Source organism: Canis lupus, chromosome 16, assembly GCF_011100685.1.
Source record: "Canis lupus familiaris isolate Mischka breed German Shepherd chromosome 16, alternate assembly UU_Cfam_GSD_1.0, whole genome shotgun sequence".
Classification (NCBI taxonomy): domain Eukaryota; kingdom Metazoa; phylum Chordata; class Mammalia; order Carnivora; family Canidae; genus Canis; species Canis lupus.
In genome coordinates, this window is record NC_049237.1 from 12,720,247 (window position 1) to 12,738,356 (window position 18,110).

General features: G+C 37.7%; 1 protein-coding gene across 1 annotated transcript in view; it reads right to left on the reverse strand.

The window, feature by feature from the left end:
- AGBL3 (ATP/GTP binding protein like 3) overlaps positions 1-17,159 on the reverse strand; it is a 57,180-nt gene extending 40,021 nt beyond the window's left edge. Inside the window, 8 exon segments of the mRNA XM_038559466.1 lie at positions 2,514-3,293; positions 4,431-4,533; positions 7,845-7,952; positions 11,888-12,073; positions 13,968-13,988; positions 15,031-15,091; positions 16,005-16,112; positions 17,003-17,159. Of these exon segments, the coding sequence (XP_038415394.1) occupies positions 2,514-3,293; positions 4,431-4,533; positions 7,845-7,952; positions 11,888-12,073; positions 13,968-13,988; positions 15,031-15,091; positions 16,005-16,067 (1,322 nt within the window). The 5' untranslated portion in view covers positions 16,068-16,112; positions 17,003-17,159.
- Positions 17,160-18,110: the final 951 nt, after the last annotated feature.

Below are 18,110 nucleotides of genomic sequence, written 5' to 3' on the forward strand. Positions count from 1 at the left end.
TACCCTTTTCTCATCTGGTGCTCAATAAATTCTAATTGATAACCTAAAACTGCATAAAGCCACTAAATGATCATTACAAGTTTTTAGAAAACTAAGTGGATTATAAAGCAAGATTATCAAGTTAGGGCCTTAAATATGAAATATGCTGAACATTTTAAAACCAGTATTTCCCCAATTTAAATGATCTTTCAGTTTCTTACATTTAAGTCCAAATAAACTTCTGAGTGACTCCCAAAGATATGTCATTACATCCTTCCAAAGGGTCTCTATAATTTTACATGAATTTTAAATCACTTGAGAAATGGTTTGGGTCTTTTTTCTTACCCACAGGTTAAGATATTCTAAGTGTCTTATACTAAGCATCCTATACTAAAACTTACTGAAACTTTCTTATTCTCATATTCTTTAAATATACTAAATCTTAGATATACCTACAGCTGCTTTCCTTCCCACATATATGTGACTTCTTATTCTGCTTACCTACCTATGATTCATTGCATTAAGGTAGTTTTCTTTCTTGGAAGTCTTTCTGAAACTTACTGAATAGATTTCTGCCTTAACCTTACAAGGTAATCTGAGAAGAATGGAGACATTTAAAGTATTTTCCACAGAGACAAGCCAAAGGGCCTTGGCCTATAATCCATCTTCTGTTGGACCAGAAACCCTTAATGTCAAAGAGCACTAAGTAGACATTATAGATATTCTAATCAGCTCCCTTTCTTATAATTTTTTTTATTTTGGAATTTTAGAGTACACAAACTTTGCAAAGGTAGTAGAGCATAAACATATACCCCTTGCCCAGTTTCCCCTACCGTTAACATATCACATAACCATGGTACAGTGTTCAAAAACAAAGAAACCAACATTGGTACACCACTAGTAACTAAACTCCCAATCTTACGGATTTCACTAGTTTGCTACTAATGTCTTATTATCTGTCCCAGAATCCAACTTAGGATATCACATTGCATTTTGCCTTCTTGGTTATTGTTTGCCAACCCCAGGAAAATAAGGAAGTCATGTTTTGTTAGTTTTTGTTTTTGTTTTTGTTTCTTATCACCTAACATTTCTCAGATAACTGCCGGGAATCCTGGAGTCCAAATTTATGAGGCTTATGAAAGCAAGAGTTTTCAGTGTTTCCTGTGGAGATCTGTACTTCACTCCCTCTGTGCCTAAGCAGATAAAAGGATTAACATGGAAGTGAAAGTTGAGGCTGAACTGAGAAGCATGGAGTCATGCTTCTCCATGTTTCTGAAACCTGTCAACTCCTCTGAGGGATGAGGGACTGGAGGTATCCTAGAGGGCCTCAGCCCTGAAACGGAGTTCTTGTACTTGCACTGGGGGCCCTGGTAACAAAATGGGATCAGCTATAAACACTCTCTACAATAGCGCTTATTTTTGTAAATATGTGAATAATCCTAAATAGTTTACAAAGAGTCTTTACATCTGTATCTGATTCATTAACATTGTTTTCTTTTTATATTTGAGCTAACCCTGACCTGAATACATTTAGAACTTTCAATGTTCCATATTTTATTTGGGGTACTTTATTAATAATATTCTGATTTAATCCTCCTGTGTGTTAAGTATCATTATTACCATTTTAGATGAGAAAACTGGGGTTTAGATTGTTTTTAAATTGCTCAAGGTCACAGTTAGCAAATGATATAGAAGGATTCCAATCTGATATTTTAACTCCACTCCACACTCTTAAGCAAAAAAGTTGAGACTTTGGACTTGGAATGGGGTTCTGTGACTCTAATAAATCTTTTTGTTCTAGCACATGCCTGATTGTGATTATCTTAATCTATTAAAGAGTTCAACCATTCAACAAATATTTATATATTATGTGCATTTGCTGTTCTAGATTCTTTGGAAAATTTAAAGCTTCAATTTTTCTGGGGGAATATAAGACTATTATTCATCAAAGTTTTAATAACTATATAACCTAATGGTCAAAAGACTTATCATGTTAAAGAGTAGACTTATCATGATGAGCACTGAATAATATACAGAATTGCTGAATCACTATATTGTATATCTGAAACTAATTTCACATTGTATGTTAACTATACTGGACTTAAAATTAAAAACTTAATAAAAAAAATGCTCATCATAGACCAAGGTATGATCAACATAGTGCCAGCAGACCCAGTGAGACAGAATTAATTTTTACATGTAAGAGACTCAAGCATCCCAAAGTAAACATTAGTGCTACATTTAGCTTTAGCAAGAAATCACATTTCATTTGGGATATGCAAATTTAACTATTAGTTTCACAAAGCATTAAAATGTTTTAGAAATTTATTCATTATTTAAGAAAAGGCTAGTGAATCCAGTGGCATAATGCCAGAAAGAAGAGTGGAACGAATGAGCAAAGAATTAAGTAGCCAGAGTTTAATTATCAGTTAAGCCATCTTAAAAGCTAGAGTAAAATGAGTGAGCTGTAGAAGCAAAAATCTAACTACTGAGTTTACTAAATAAACAGAGAGGTAATCTGAGGCTTATTTTACCTACGGATCATGTTCCGGGTATACCAAACAGAAGGAAATGATTCCTTTAGGAGAGATGTATAATTACGATTTAAATCTCGTCCAGCTAAGGAACAACGATAATTTCCCACAATCACACCATCTGGATTCAGCATGGGTACCACCTTGAAGATGAAAGTGTCCCGAAGCAACTGCGCATCGCTTGAGTCTCCTAAAATATAATCTAGGAAGCCTTTCATGATCCAAGAGCTGTTGGTTTCTCCTGGATGTACCCTGGCAGTCAAAATCACAGCCTTTCGCTTTCTTGAGTCAGTGTTCTTCAAGGGAGTAGTGATTGTTAAGACATACACCATGTTCCTAGCAATTGTGTGGCACAAGACACGTATTTTACAAAACTTTGACCGTGCTGAGTCATGATTGATACTGGAAAGATATTCTTGCAAGTTGGTATAAGTATACGGATAGCAGTGAGCAAAGTAGCAGGTATCTTTGTTGTGTGGAAACTGAAATGTCCATGTAAGAGAGAAATAATGGCGCCCATCTTGTCCCTGGTTGTTCCTATAATACTTGATTTGATCTCCTATTCTCTGCCAGCCAATATTATGAGTCTTGGCATCTTTTTCAGAATAAAACAGTGGGCGCATACCCCGATTGTAAAGGCTAGCAGGCTTAGTGAAATTGATTATAGTGAATCTGTAGACTATTCCTGCTTGGGTATTAGTGACTTGGAAATAGTACCACTGGGTATGTTTATTTGTGAAGAGGTCAGGGCGCACAGTCAACTGGTATTCATATTCAGCCCTAATACACAAAAAAGAAGGAAAAAGAACACATAAAAATGTAAAAATGACATTTAAATTAAATAAGGAAGATTATTTTACTTTTACCTATTCGCAGAAAGCCTTATTTCCCCTGAAACTGCTTATTTAGGCAGCATCCAATAGCAAGTAATAAAAGTTTTGAAATTTTCTCTTCTATTGGATGTGAAACTGCTTCTATGCTAATTTTCTAAAGGCCTTTTTATTTTTTTGTAATTCAAGAGAGCACATTAAAATGAGCATTTGATGAAAAATTCTTTATTTCAGCCCAATTATGTTTCCTATAAAATAAATGATTAAAGAGCTCTTGAAACTCAAAGTCCAATGTTTTGTTTTGTTTTTTTTTACTTCAAATATATATTCCTGTTTTCTATTGGATTCATAGTCTCAAGATCTGAAACACTATCACTGAGAAAGGTTTAAAACATATAAATTAATATAACTACATGCATTTAAAAATTTGAAACTCTTCGAGGATTGTATTTGGTAACTATTTGCATTCTCCAAACTTAGTCACTGAGGATACTTAAATAAAGGTAAAAATAGTTTTATTGATACATTTGTTTAATACACGTATACACACACAGTCTTACTGGGTTAGTTGTGACTTTTTCTTTACCAAGTAACCTTCTATTCCATCAGCACTATGTACTTCCTTTGTGTGTACTGTGTATTATCAACAGTGACCTAAGAATAGATGAAATGAATAATGCGAAACCATAGCTGTTGCATCTAGTGAAGGGTATATGACGGTTAATGAAGAACTGTTTTATTTTCTGTACTTAAATATTTTTATAGTAAAAATTTTTTAAAGAATGACCTTGGATAGTACACATGTTCCTAAACATATTTTACGGAACATTCATCCCAAACACCATTCCATTAAAAAGTTTGAGAAGCAGTGCGTGTGTCTGTGTAACAGTTCACACTGGCAAATTAAAAATGTACAGTATAGAAACCGGTTCAGAGTATTTGAGTCCAGAATTCAAACCTGTCTCTAATTTGCATCATACTTCAAGGAACTGCAGTTCATTTGTGAATACTAAAACTTTAATGTACCTAATACAGAAAATAATAAGTAGTTGGTCTAGCTCCTCAAATAAAAATAATTAAAACCTACACTTTGACTACCTTCTGTAGATTTCCACTCTCAAACCTTGCTTCAAACATCAAAGTATTGTCATAGTCATCCACAGGTTGCTTCAGGGGTGTTCGATTGCCCCCTACTCGGGAATACACAAAACAGGGTTCCTTGTAAGCTGATGATAGAAGAAGATACTATAAAGATATCAAACCATGTCTAAAGTATATATTCTATATATAGAGAGCTTGAAGCCACAATATAACTGAAGTATCACTAAAGATTTTAAATTTTAAAGTAATTTGACACTAACATACAGATTTGTTGAAATACAAAAGTCTAAGAGTATTCAGACTAGAAAAGTAATGCCCCAAATAATTTCATGTATTTCTCATATTAAAAATGTTTATTCTGCTTCTGATTATTATGGAGTAATTGGTCCTGAACTTGCCCTTTCACTATAAATATCTATAAAGCTAGACCAAAGAAAATGAATTGTTTTCATATATATGGATAACACACAGACTAGAACTATATAGAATGTTTGAAAAAAATAAATACATGAAATAAGGCCATGTCTAACCCTAGCCTTTCTTCCTGGAAATACCATCTAACTACATCTTTAAAAAGTGGCACTTAAAAATAGCAGAGCAGTCTTACTGAGCTGAGGAGGCAAGATTGTTGCTTAAGGCTGCTGAAACTTACAAGGCAGGACACCAGAGATAAGAAAGCTACATAGGGCCTCAACAGTCTACAGTGGTGGTTCCCTGGTCCTTGGCTAAGGGCTTGGCTATATAAACACAGGATAAGACTCAGCAAGATAAGAGTGTGTTACTGTGGGACTGAGATATTAGATATGCAATTCTAGAAAATATACTGTACTTCTAAACTATCCAGAATGGAAAGGCTTCATTGACTACCTCAGGCATTCAATCACGACTCCAGAAAGGCTGCATATTAGGTATAAGTACCACATCCAAGGGTAAGGACCATGACCTAGAACTAAATGACTAAGACAAAAGGAAAATAGATTTGCCCTTATTAAAAAAAATAAAAATAAAACCAAGATGCCTGGGTGGTTCAGTTGGTTAAGCAACTGCCTTCAGATCAGATACATAAATAAAATAAAATTAAATATAAAATAGTATAATATAAAATAAAATAAAACAAAACCAAGGCTGAAGGAAGTAAAATGATCTGCCAGCAATTCAGCTGCTTACTGGAACAAAATTCAGCATAATTTTTAAAAAGAACAGACTCCAACTAGGTATCTTTCACAATGGCCTACATATGATTGAGAAAAATTATGAAACACAAAGAAAAGCAAGGAAAATATGATCCATGTTCAGACACACACACCCCCCCCCACACACACACACTTTCAACACACCCCAAGATAATCCAGATGTTGGGATTAACAAAGGACTTTGAATATATATACATATATTTAAAGACTTAAAGGAAAAGATAAAGATAATGAATAGGCATATAGTCTCAAAAAACCTCCCAAACTACAAAAAAAAGAACCAAATGAAAATTCTAGAAATAAAATATACAATAACTGAAATTAAAGATTAATTAGATGGTTTTAAGAAAAATTGGATATTGCAAAAGAAAGACTCTCTGAACTAAAAGAAAAATTAAATACAATTAATCCAAACTCAAGGACAGAGAAGAAAAAAAAAAGATACACTGACATGTAGAACATAGCTAGAAACCCACATCTGTGTAATTGGAATTCCAAAGGACAGAAGAGAACAAATAATATGGAAAAAAAGAAATAATGACTGAAAAGGTCTCAAATTTGAAAAAAATCTCAACTCTATTAACCTATGGACCTACGAAGTTCAGCAAACATCAAGCAGGATAAACATAAAGGTATCCAAATCTAGGCAGATCATAGTCAAATTGCTGAAAACAGCCAGAGAGAAAAAGACACATCATACATAGAGGGAACAATGATAAAAATTATGGTTATCTTTTTAATAAAGACAGTAAATGTCACAAGACAATGGAACATCTTTAAGGAAAAAAATCTTTAGGGGTACCTGTGTGGCTCAGTTGGTTAAGCATCCGACTCTGGGGTTCGGCTCCGGTCATCATGTCAGGGTCCTGAGATCTAGCCCTGTGTTGGGCTCCCTTCTCAATAGGGAGTCTGCTCCCCCTCCCTTCCTCTGCCCTTCTCCCTACTTGTGCACACACTCACTCTCTCTCAAATAAATAAATAAATAAATCTTTAAAAAAGAAACAATCCTTAGAAAAAATAATAGGAACCGAAAATTCTATACATCCAGTTGTTTGGGGACTTCCCTCTCCTAATGCTACACATCTGGCTCTCTCAGGCCTAGGAAACACAATGATTTTGCTCTATAGACAGTCCTATGCTGCTTTACCAACCCTTGTTAGTCTGCCTTAATTCTGTCCACTTTGGTAAGTTATACTCCCATTAAACTTTCTTAAATTACTCCAAGTATGCCATCCCATTTTTGACAAGACCCTGACTGACTCACCTCAACTATTTTAATATTTTATCAGATCTTATTTAAGTTACATATGGAAGTTCTAAGGCAGGTTAGCCATGTAAATATTTGAAATTAAATACAAAAATCAGGGATGCTTGTCTTTATTCTAGTTGTTAAAAAATATGTGAGTATATAATTTCTAGAATTGCTTACTACATAGGAAACAATCCTGGTAAAATTTTCTGTTTTGCCATCCCTTTAAATTATATATATATATATTCATTCTCTGGAAGTTCTTGCTAAGATATAGAACTCTGATGGTGAAATGGTGCAAGAGTCCCTTACTTCCTTACATGGGTGCTTTAGGAGCAACACTCCTAGAGTGTTTGAGAGTATAAAACACTTTTAGAATATAGGCTGAGACACCTATGTTTGATTATTACATACTATCATAAAACAGATATGAGATTTTGCATTACTAGAGTTCTCAAAGTACAAATATTGATCCTGGCCATTAAGAACACTGTCCTGAAATATAATCTTAGATATTAGTTGCAGGGTGGGGTATTTTTGAAACCCTTTTAAAGGTGCAATCTCAAGAAAGCATCAAACTGGCACAAAACAAAAAGTCATCTGGAAGATTTCATGAATGTGACCTATGAATAGAGAGGCAACGATAGTTGTAGAACACTACCCTGGATTTATCTTTGAAAACTGACATGAAGCATAATTCCTTCTAAATATAATCCTCCATTGTAGTGAGCAATATATTTTATTTTAAAGTAACTTTGCATAAACTGCAGTACACCTTCAAGAATACAATTAGCACTAAATCCACATCTGAATCAATCTGTAACCAAACATCTTGATAGAGATCAGGACTTCCTGGTAATCTGTAGTTTCCATTATAAATAGTAAAGCAAATATAATTAAGGGATGAATCCAGGTACCAAATTATATTTTATAGCAACATGTCTCATTATGTACCCACCATCTTCAGCTAGATAAACCACAGTATCTTCCTTGGAATTTGGATAAAGGGGTTCCATCTCTAGGCCTGTTGGGGTGTACACTGGCTCAGGATAAGAAGGAGTCCAATCTGGGGAGAAAAGAGAAAACTTTGTTTGAATACTACTTCAAAATAAAATGGGAAATTTTTTTTTTAATTTTTTATTTATTTATGATAGTCACACAGAGAGAGAGAGAGAGGCAGAGACACAGGCAGAGGGAGAAGCAGGCTCCATGCACTGGGAGCCCGACGTGGGATTCGATCCCGGGTCTCCAGGATCGCGCCCTGGGCCAAAGGCAGGCACCAAACCGCTGCGCCACCCAGGGATCCCAAAATGGGAAATTTTTATTGTATATTTTCAAACTATTCATTGGTATATCTAGGCTAAAATTTAGTGTTTCACGCAGGGCTTAACTATCCAGGCTTTCTCTCTTTCAACTATCCAGCAAGCTAGCTATGGATTGTTCCATGGTAGTTGGATAGGGTTTAAGAGAAAGTAGAAGTACACAAAGACTTTTGAGACCTAGGTCAATACTTGCATGCTATTGCTCTAAAATTTACATATTACATATAATGCAATGTACAAATCTTTATTGTATGTTCAATGAGTTTTGACAAATACATAGATGTCCATTCTCTTTTATTAGAAAGGAAACAAATTGCTGAACCTTTTTTCAAAGTGGTTGCACAATTTTACACTCATACCAACTCTAGTTCCAGTTCTACATTCTAATATTTGGAGTTGTCAGCCTTTAAAATTTTTAAAAACTCTGCCATCCTCGTGTAAAGTGGTATCTCACTGTGATTTTCATTTTCATTTCCCATGTTTAATATTTTTTCCACATTTATCAGCCATTATATGTCTTCCCCTTTGAGCAATATCTATTCAACTCTTTTGCTCATTTTTAATTAGTTTTCATTTTATTATTGGTTTGTAGGGATTTTTCGTATAGTTTGCACCCATGTTGTCAGGTATGTGCCAGTAATATTTTCTTAGACTGTGGCTTGCCTTTTCATTTTGTTAAATATGTCTTTTGATGAGAAGTTTTAAATTTTGATGAAGTCTAACTTATTATTATTGTTTCTTTTTCCTTTCTGGGTCCTCTCTAGAACTGTTCATATCCTATGGTTATGAAGATACTGTCCTATGTTTTCTTCAAGGAGCATTATGATGTTAACTTTGACATTTAGGCCTGTGACTTATCTTATTTTTTTCAATTTTAAAAAAAAAATTATTTATTTATTCATGACACACACACACAGAGGCAGAGACACAGGCAGAGGGAGAAGCAGGCTCCATGCATGGGCCCAACGTGGAACTCAATCCCAGGTCTCCAGGATCACGCCCTGGGCCGAAGGCAACACTAAACCGTTGAGCCACCCGGGCTGCCCAGGCCTATGATCTATCTTGAATTAATTTTTTTTGTGCTGAGAGGGGTACAGGTCAAGGTTTATTGTTTTGCTACATGGACATCAGGTTGTTACAGTATTAATTATTAAAAAGACTTATCTCCACTGGATTGCTTTGGTGACTTTATAAAAAATAATTTGGTCTAAATGTGCTAGTCTATTTTCAGATTCTATTATGAAATACTTTTTTGCCAATTATTTGTGCTCATTTTTAAAATCTACTGAAACATACTTCTACCCATAACTCACATGGCCTGAAATAAACCAAATATTTAAACAAAACCTTTATGAGGAATCATACTTATGAGAAGTACAAAACCAAAGAAATACAGTTCTGTGCTTTATCACAGAGCATATATCACTTAGATCAAGATCTATTACATTGCCAGCCCCTCGGATCTCCACTCATACCCCCTTCTAATCATTTATTTCTTCTTCCCTTTGAAATATAACCATTGACCTTACTATAATGTAATTACTTCTTCATTTGCCTTTATAATTTTATAATCTGAGTATTCATATATATATTCATAAATATATCTACATAATTATTGAAATGAAACTATAGCTTTGTTTTGCCTATTTTTATACTTACATAAGTTGAATTACATAATACATATTCTTCTCTGCTTTTCACATATTTGTAAAATCAGTCCATCTTGTGGTGTGTTGCTGTAATGTGTTCTTTTCTATTGCTATAGAATACATTAAAATGCTACATAAAAGTGCTCCAATTTATCCATTTCTACTTATAATGGGCATCAGGTTGTTTCAGGTTGGGGCTATTTATAACAGTGTTGCTATGAAAAGCTTTATACATGTTCCTTGGAGCCCATGTGCCCACAAATCTCTTGGGTATAGATTCTGAGGTAAGAATTCTAAATTTTAGGACATATATAACTTAACTTTTAGTTGACAACGCAAAGCTGTCAACCAATGTATACACCCACCAGCAGGTTATGCTCCATACAGTCAACAATGCTTAGTTTAAGTTAAGATGTAAAATGTAGTCTCCTCTGACTTCCACGGCATAGTACTCATCCACTGAGGGACATTTGGGTTGTCTCCTTTTGGCTATTGTGAACAATGTTGCCATATTAACAAGTACACATAAGTTTTTTGGAGGGCATATGTTTTATTTCTCATCAACACATGTTATCAGACCTCGATCCCAGTCATCCCAGTGGCTGTAAAGTGTTATTTCAATGTGGTATTAATTAGCATTTCTCTGATGACTAAAGATATTGAATATCTTTTCATGTGTGTTTTTTTTTAAGATTTATTTATTTATGATAGACATAGAGAGAGAGAGAGAGAGAGAGAGAGGCAGAGACACAGGCAGAGGGAGAAGCAGGCTCCGCCGGGAGCCTGACGCGGGACTTGACCCAGGACTCCAGGATCGCGCCCTGGGCCAAAGGCAGGCGCCAAACCGCTAAGCCACCCAGGGATCCCCTCTTTTCATGTATTTATTGGCCACATTTATCTTTGGAGAAACGTCTTGGTAGAAGTAGCCTAAAAAATGGAAAATTTTTGAAAAAAATAAAGTAATAGTGTGAACTAAGTTTATTATATAACAAAGTTTGTAGTTTTAAAGCTTTAGCTAAAAGCTTTAAAATTCATGCCATAATATTGATAAGTTAACAGAATAGAATAAAATTCAAAATTAGACCTAAAAGTTTAGCACTAATTGTGGCATTTCCAACCAGCTTACAGAAAATAATAATTTTTAAACAAGTGGCCAGATGGTTAACAGAACTGGATTGAGAGCTTGCTTCTTGTATCAAAATGTCCTGGGGATGGATGAAAACTTTAATCACAAAAAATACAATTTGAATAGAACTAAGAGAAACATGAGAATTTCAAAACCCAGAAGCCACAAAAAGTGATAGACAAAATGATTACATAAAAATTTAAAAATTCTGCATGCTAAAGATAAAAGGCAAATGACAAACTGAAAAAAAGTATGCAATATATATGACACAGTAAGCTGATCTGCCTACATAGAAAACACTGATCAAGAAGATGACAATAAGTACAACAAATCATAAAATGTGCAAAGGATTTTATCAGACAGTTGACATAAAAAGCCAATAAACACACCTGTTGGCCATTTTTATGTCTTCTTTGGAGAAATGTCTATTCAACTCCTCAGTCTGTTTTTAAATTTAGTTATTACTGTTTTTGCTACTGAGTTATAGAAATTCTGCATGTATTTTAGAGATTAGGGATCCCTGGGTGGCGCAGCGGTTTAGCGCCTGCCTTTGGCCCAGGGTGCGATCCTGGAGACCCGGGATCGAGTCCCACGTCGGGCTCCCGGTGCATGGAGCCTGCTTCTCCCTCTGCCTCTGTCTCTGCCTCTCTCTCTCTCACTGTGTGACTATCATAAATAAAAAAAAAAAAAAAAAAAAAAAGAGATTAACCTCTTATCATATATGTGGTTTGCAAATATTTTCCTGTTCCATAGGTTGCTTGATAAGAGTCATCTGTCTACTTGGGGCTTTGGATCCCACGTTCCTATTGGAACGTACTAATCTAAGACCATGAGTTTCCTCATTAAAATTAAGGTTGGCAAAGTAAGTTTGCTAAAATTTGAATTCCAAAAATTAAGAACATACCAATATGCTGGACCTTTTCATCAATGACCTCACAGTGGTATGGCCACCGTGTTGGGCTCAGTGGACCAGAAGAAGAGACACCATATAAATCTCGTGGTTCACGAAGACGTGGCACCCATCTCCCTAGTTGATATTCCAACAGTATCTGGGTAGTTCGGGGGATAAATGGGTCCCTAATAGAGTCACCTGAAAAAAGATTCAAACACAATCATGAGTGATAAGCAGCAAAATCTCAATTCCTATAATTTTTTAATATATTCTTTTTTCCCTTCCAATACCATTAATTTGTGAATATTTGTGGATATCATCTTATAATTCATGCCATTTAAAAAATCACTATTGAAATTTTATAACAACTGATCTTCACAATAGCTAAAAAAAGTATTTGTTGAACTCAGATACTATTAATTGATGCTGAATTCTCAGTGTTATTCCGAAAACATTTGTTTCTTGCAGCTTTTCTAGCAAATTGTCTACTTTTGAGTCTTTTTTTTTTTTTTTTAAAGATTTTACTTATTTGACACAAGCAAGGGGAATGGCAGGCAGAGGAATAGGGAGAAGTAGGCTCCCTGTTGAGCAGGAGCCCAAGCTGGGTTCAATCCCAAGACCCTGGGATCATGACCCGAACGGAAAGCAGATGCTTAACTAACTGAGCTACCCAGGCAACCCATCTTTTTTTTTTTTTTTTTAAGATTTTATTTATTTATCTGAGAGACAGAGAGAGCACAAACTGGGGAGAGGGAGAAGGAGATGGACAAACAGACTCCCTGCTCAGCACAGAGCCTGATGTGGGGCTTGATCCCAAGGCCCCTGGGATCTTGAGTCGAAGTCAGATGCTTAACCGACTGAGCCACCCAGATGCCCCTACTGTAGAGTCTTCTTAAACTTAATCACACTGAGGCAACTATTTGTCCAATGGGTTAAATATACTCCATCAGCATAATTCCTCACCACCCACTGGCATTATATTCTCAAAGGTAGCTAGTAAACTCTCAGTCACAACTTTTTCTCTGTTCTCATTCTAGGATCACTGTGTAACACAACTCGAAGAGCATAATTCACATAGAACACAATGGCATTGCCTCTTGTGTTTTCACTACCTACTTGCAGTGTAGGGGCCCTGTCCTTTTCTATGGGATAGCTTGGGGCATCAATTTGATGTGGATAATCACTCCTCCCTAAGCTCATGTTCCTTGTCTTTTATGATGCAACACTTTCTGGTTTTCTCCCTACCTTTCACATACGTGGTTCTCCATTTGTCTCACTGATTCCCCTTGCTTTCCCACCGCCAAAATGTGGCTTTTTACCCAGATTTAGTTTTGAGCTATTTTTTTAAAAGAGCAGATATAGCAAGTTGGACTAGAAGCAAAGTTCTATCATTTTGTTTCTATATGATTTTGCTTGGCTAATGCAGCCTCTTTGAACATAAATTTTACCATATGTAAATGAGGAATAATAATACCTTCCCTTGTACTTCTCAGGTTTGGTATTTAGATCCATTTATTCAACAGTTATTAAGCATCTAGTATTTCATTACGTGAACAGATACATTTTGCCTAATTTACAGTATGACTCAAAAATGGCAAGGCAGCTATGAATTAGTAAATAAAACTAGATCCATATCTCATACTATTTGTAAATGTAAATTATGGAGAAATTAAATACCAAAATTCAAAGTCTTTAGAGAAAAGCTAGATGATTATATTGGTGACCTTGGGGGTAGGGAAGGCCATTGTAGCTTAAAACAGATATAAACACAGAGAGCCACAAATAAATAATGATAAATTTAACATCAAAATAATTCTAAATATAAGCAACATTCACAAAGGATTACTATAAACAGGCAATTCATTATAAGAGTGACTATAGACAAACGTAATTCTCAATTTCTTCAGCAATAAAGGAAATGTTAGTTAAAATGGTGAGTTACCTCCTTTCTTCCACAAATTATCAAAATTTTAAAAAGAAAAAGAGTGGCAAGTACAAGTAGTAGTACAAGTCCATAAACCAGTACTACAAATTTTCTATGAGTATAGATATGTGCATAAATGCAAAGGAAAAGGCCTAGAAGGATACATACCAAACTGAGAAGAGTAGGTATCTCAAAAGATTTGTTTTAGGATGATGGTTTAAAAAAAAAGAGAAGAAAAGAAAAAGGAAAAAGAAGAAAAAAGAAAAAATTAAAATCTTATCTTCAATTTCAGATAATCTGTGACGAGAATATTTAGAATATTTTAGTGTGTATTTGAAAACTCTAAATACAATACTAAATGTATAAATTTTAAAAAATCAACTATACATCAAGATCCCACATATATGTACACTTGCAAATAAATGGTTTTATTAAGGAAACTCTTTACATGGGCATAGTTCATTTGTTTTTTTTTTTTTTTTTAATTTTTTTTAAAATTTATTTATGATAGTCACAGAGAGAGGGGCAGAGACACAGGCAGAGGGAGAAGCAGGCTCCATGCACCGGGAGCCCTATGTGGGATTCGATCCTGGGTCTCCAGGATCGCGCCCAGGGCCAAAGGCAGGCGCCAAACCGCTGCGCCACCCAGGGATCCCGGGCATAGTTCATTTGAATAAAGATGTACTTTAAAAACATTGTCCATTATAACTCGAGTCATACTGTAAATTTTTTTTTTATTTTTTATTTTTTTATTTATGATAGTCACAGAGAGAGAGAGAGAGAGGCAGAGACAGAGGGAGAAGCAGGCTCCATGCACTGGGAGCCCAATGTGGGATTCGATCCCCGGTCTCCAGGATCGCGCCCTGGGCCAAAGGCAGGCGCCAAACCGCTGCGCCACCCAGGGATCCCGAGTCATACTGTAAATTATAGAGCTAGTTATTTAAAGAAATGCCTATGTAATTCCTTATGTTAAGTGTAGCCTTTTATAAATAATGACTACTTTTAGTTTCATTAAATATCAGGTTTACCTAAAACCTTTAAAGTCTGAACTCCAAGAGATGCTTATAAAAGTGGATATGTTTTCTTTCCTTATCCAATACCAGAATGCACTTCTATATTAATCAATCTGACTTTTTTCTAGTTTCTACACTTTCTTACTTTTCATTGACCTTGAGTGAATACTCAAGGTTTTATCCTAAAGAGAAGGGAGATTATATGGACAAGTTCAAACCTGTTAAAAGTGCACACGAGTGGATATCTTCGCTTACAAATTTCATGAAGTTATCCTCATCCTAAAACAAGAGAGTTTTATAATGTTTTTTTTTTAATACCAATAGTTTCCAAATCCAGAAATTTTTTTACATCTATTTGAGTACTTAGAATTGAGTGCATCTAATCTTTAATGAATGAAAAAAACCCAAAGGATTATTATGGGCTACTGGTCTCAAAGTGCCCAACACTTCAAAAATCCTGAAACCTTTAAGTTTTTATCTTTCATTGGTTAAAGTCATATTAATGAATGTACGGAGGGAATAAATTTTAAAGATTCTTGGTAAACTTGGCAGAACAGTTTAAACTATGAATAAAATGAACAAAAAGAAGAAAAAGAAAAAGAAGCACAGAAAGCCATGGACTTAAAGGGTGATACGTTATTTGAAGGGAGCTTGTTCTGGGACCTTAACCTCACTAAAATGTGAAGGAAATCACTCAAAAATATGTACTAGATCCAAACTATTTTGTAATACTGTGTTTTGTTTTTTCCTTTTTTCTTCCTCCGTGTCCTTTCCTTTGTTACATCAGAGCCACATTAAACCTATTATGGGGATACAAAGTAGGTCTAGAACAGATGGGATCCAGTATTATGATACATACTACGATGTAACAGAATTAATACATATAAGTGAACATGATTTATAAAAATAAAACTTTAGTAATGATTTAGCACACACTGTTAAGTAAAACTCAGAAGCATCTTAGCCAAAATATTTTCTCATAAAGACAGTATTGATGTAGGTTCTTCTGAGATGGGGCATACTGCACATGGTAATAGCTTGGCTTTCAAATTATTTTCCAAATTCAGTGACAGGTGATTTAAACATCTAATTGATTTCTGCATCCAGTTGAGTTTATGGTATTTTTTTCCTGGGAATTTATAACACAAGTTTTATTTGAAATTAAGTAGGAATAAAGTCGAGAAAAACATACTGACTCATCTTCATCACTGATTGTTCCATCTGAATAGTCTTCTTTTTCTGAATCTTCTGACATTTCTTCCAATAACTGGCTTGAAATCTCTTTTATTACGTAGGCAGGCTGTAAAACAATTTCTAGGGAACTTACTGGGCAGTTTTCTGCTGAATTTGAAGGTGTTCATTACATTAAATGACTAACCCCCGGATAGAGCCAACTGTATGTAATTAACAGCGACAACAGGCTTCTCTAAAACCTAAATTAATTAGGACACAGCTAATCAAACATTCAACTTCGAACATTTGAAGAAATCTTCCATTGCCATGAAAAAGAGACCAAAACCGCAGTAAAAGGCGAATCAAGAGAATAATTTAATTGAGAAGGAAATCCCAGCACGCAGCCCTGTATTTAGTTCAACACTCACATCCTGTATTTAGTTCAACACCCGGCAGAGCAGGTTCAGAATAATCCTGAGGGTATTTAAAAAGATCACGAATCAAAGAAAAAATCATAGTTACTCAATGAAACCTAACAATATGGTCAAAAAAAATTTTTTTTTTAATTTTTGCTTAATTTTCCATTGACCAAAAGCTCAAATGGCTGCCCTACACTTTCCTCTTTATGTTGTGGTTACTATTCTATAGATGATGCTCTCTCTGTGCGATGGTCTGGGATACCGCAGATACCCTGGAAATACTCCACTGCTCTCCCCTGAACCGCAGTAGCTCTCAGCAGGTTCTACCCGCCGCGATCGCTACTCCTCCCACGCAACCGCCCCCCCTCACGCCCCGCCCCGGGGTCATGAAGACAACCGAGTAACAGCACCTCCGTCCTAAGATGCTGTCACTTTTGCGAGGACCAAAGCAATTGACCATTAAACAACCACGAACGCCACAGAGAGGACGTCCCCAGCATCCCGAGGCCGGGACGGCCGGGTCTGGGCGCCGCCACGGCTGCAGATCCGGGAACCCGTGCGCCCTGCCGCGCTCCGAGGAGCCCACCTAGGCGCTGACCTGCGGCACCGCGAACCCGGAGCCTCGGGAAAGCCACACGCTCAGGTCCTCGCCCGGGCGCCCGCGGGGGCCGGGGGGCAGGCACCGTCACTTCCCCGGCGCGGAGGGTTTCATCGGCCGCGAGTCGCGTGGGCCAGGCGCTCCTGCCACCCTCGCGGCGGGACGGCGCGGTGCGCGGAGGGGCTCATGCCCCGGGGCGCGCGGGCTCCCCGCAGGGCCGGGGGCGGGTCTCGTCTGCGACGCTGTTTCCCTTTCGGCCGCCCTGGCCCGTCCCCCTCGTCCCCCCCGGCCCCGCCCCGCAGTCCTGGCCAGGCTGCTGGTGCCTTCCTTGCGGGGTGCAGACGTCCTGCCCCGCCGCGCCTAAGCCCTAGCGGCTGGAAGGAGCGCAGCTGTGGTTCAACAGCCCCGCCCCGCCTCGCCCCGCCCCGCCTCGCCCCCCGGAGGCGAGGCCACTCGTTTCCAGGGCGACGAGACGCTTTTCCCCCCCCACAACCCGCCACACACACAGCCTCCCCCTCGCGAGACTTCCCACAGTTCTCGGGAACCGCCTAGCGGCCGGCGCACGAGCGATTTGGGCCGAGGAAGCGGAGAGCCCGGGGCGTGATGGGAGCTGGGGGCGGGGCGGGGCGGGGCAGAGCGAGGTCGCTGCGGCGCTGGGAGGCGGGTGCGTGGTGCCTCCGCGGCGACTTGTCCCTGCGGCTCTGCACGTGGGTCTTGGCCTCCTTTCTGAGGGGCCCCGCCGAGCGTGCTCCTTAAGACTTGGGCTTCGGGGGATCCCTGGGTGGCTCAGCGGTTTGGCGCCTGCCTTTGGCCCGGGGCGCGATCCTGGAGACCCGGGATCCAGTCCCACGTCAGGCTCCAAGCTTGGAGCCTGCTTCTCTCTCCTCCTTCCTCTCTCTCTCTCTCTCTCTCTCTCTCTCTCTATCTATCTCTCTATCTATCTATCATCTATCGTGAATAAATAAATAAAATCTTTAAAAAAATTTTAAAAAAAGACTTGGGCTTCATGGGCAGCCCGGGGGCTCTGCGGTGGAACGCCCGCCTTCGGCCCAGGGCGTGACCCCGGGGTCCTGGGTTCGAGTCCCGCGTCGGGCTCCTTGTAGGGAGC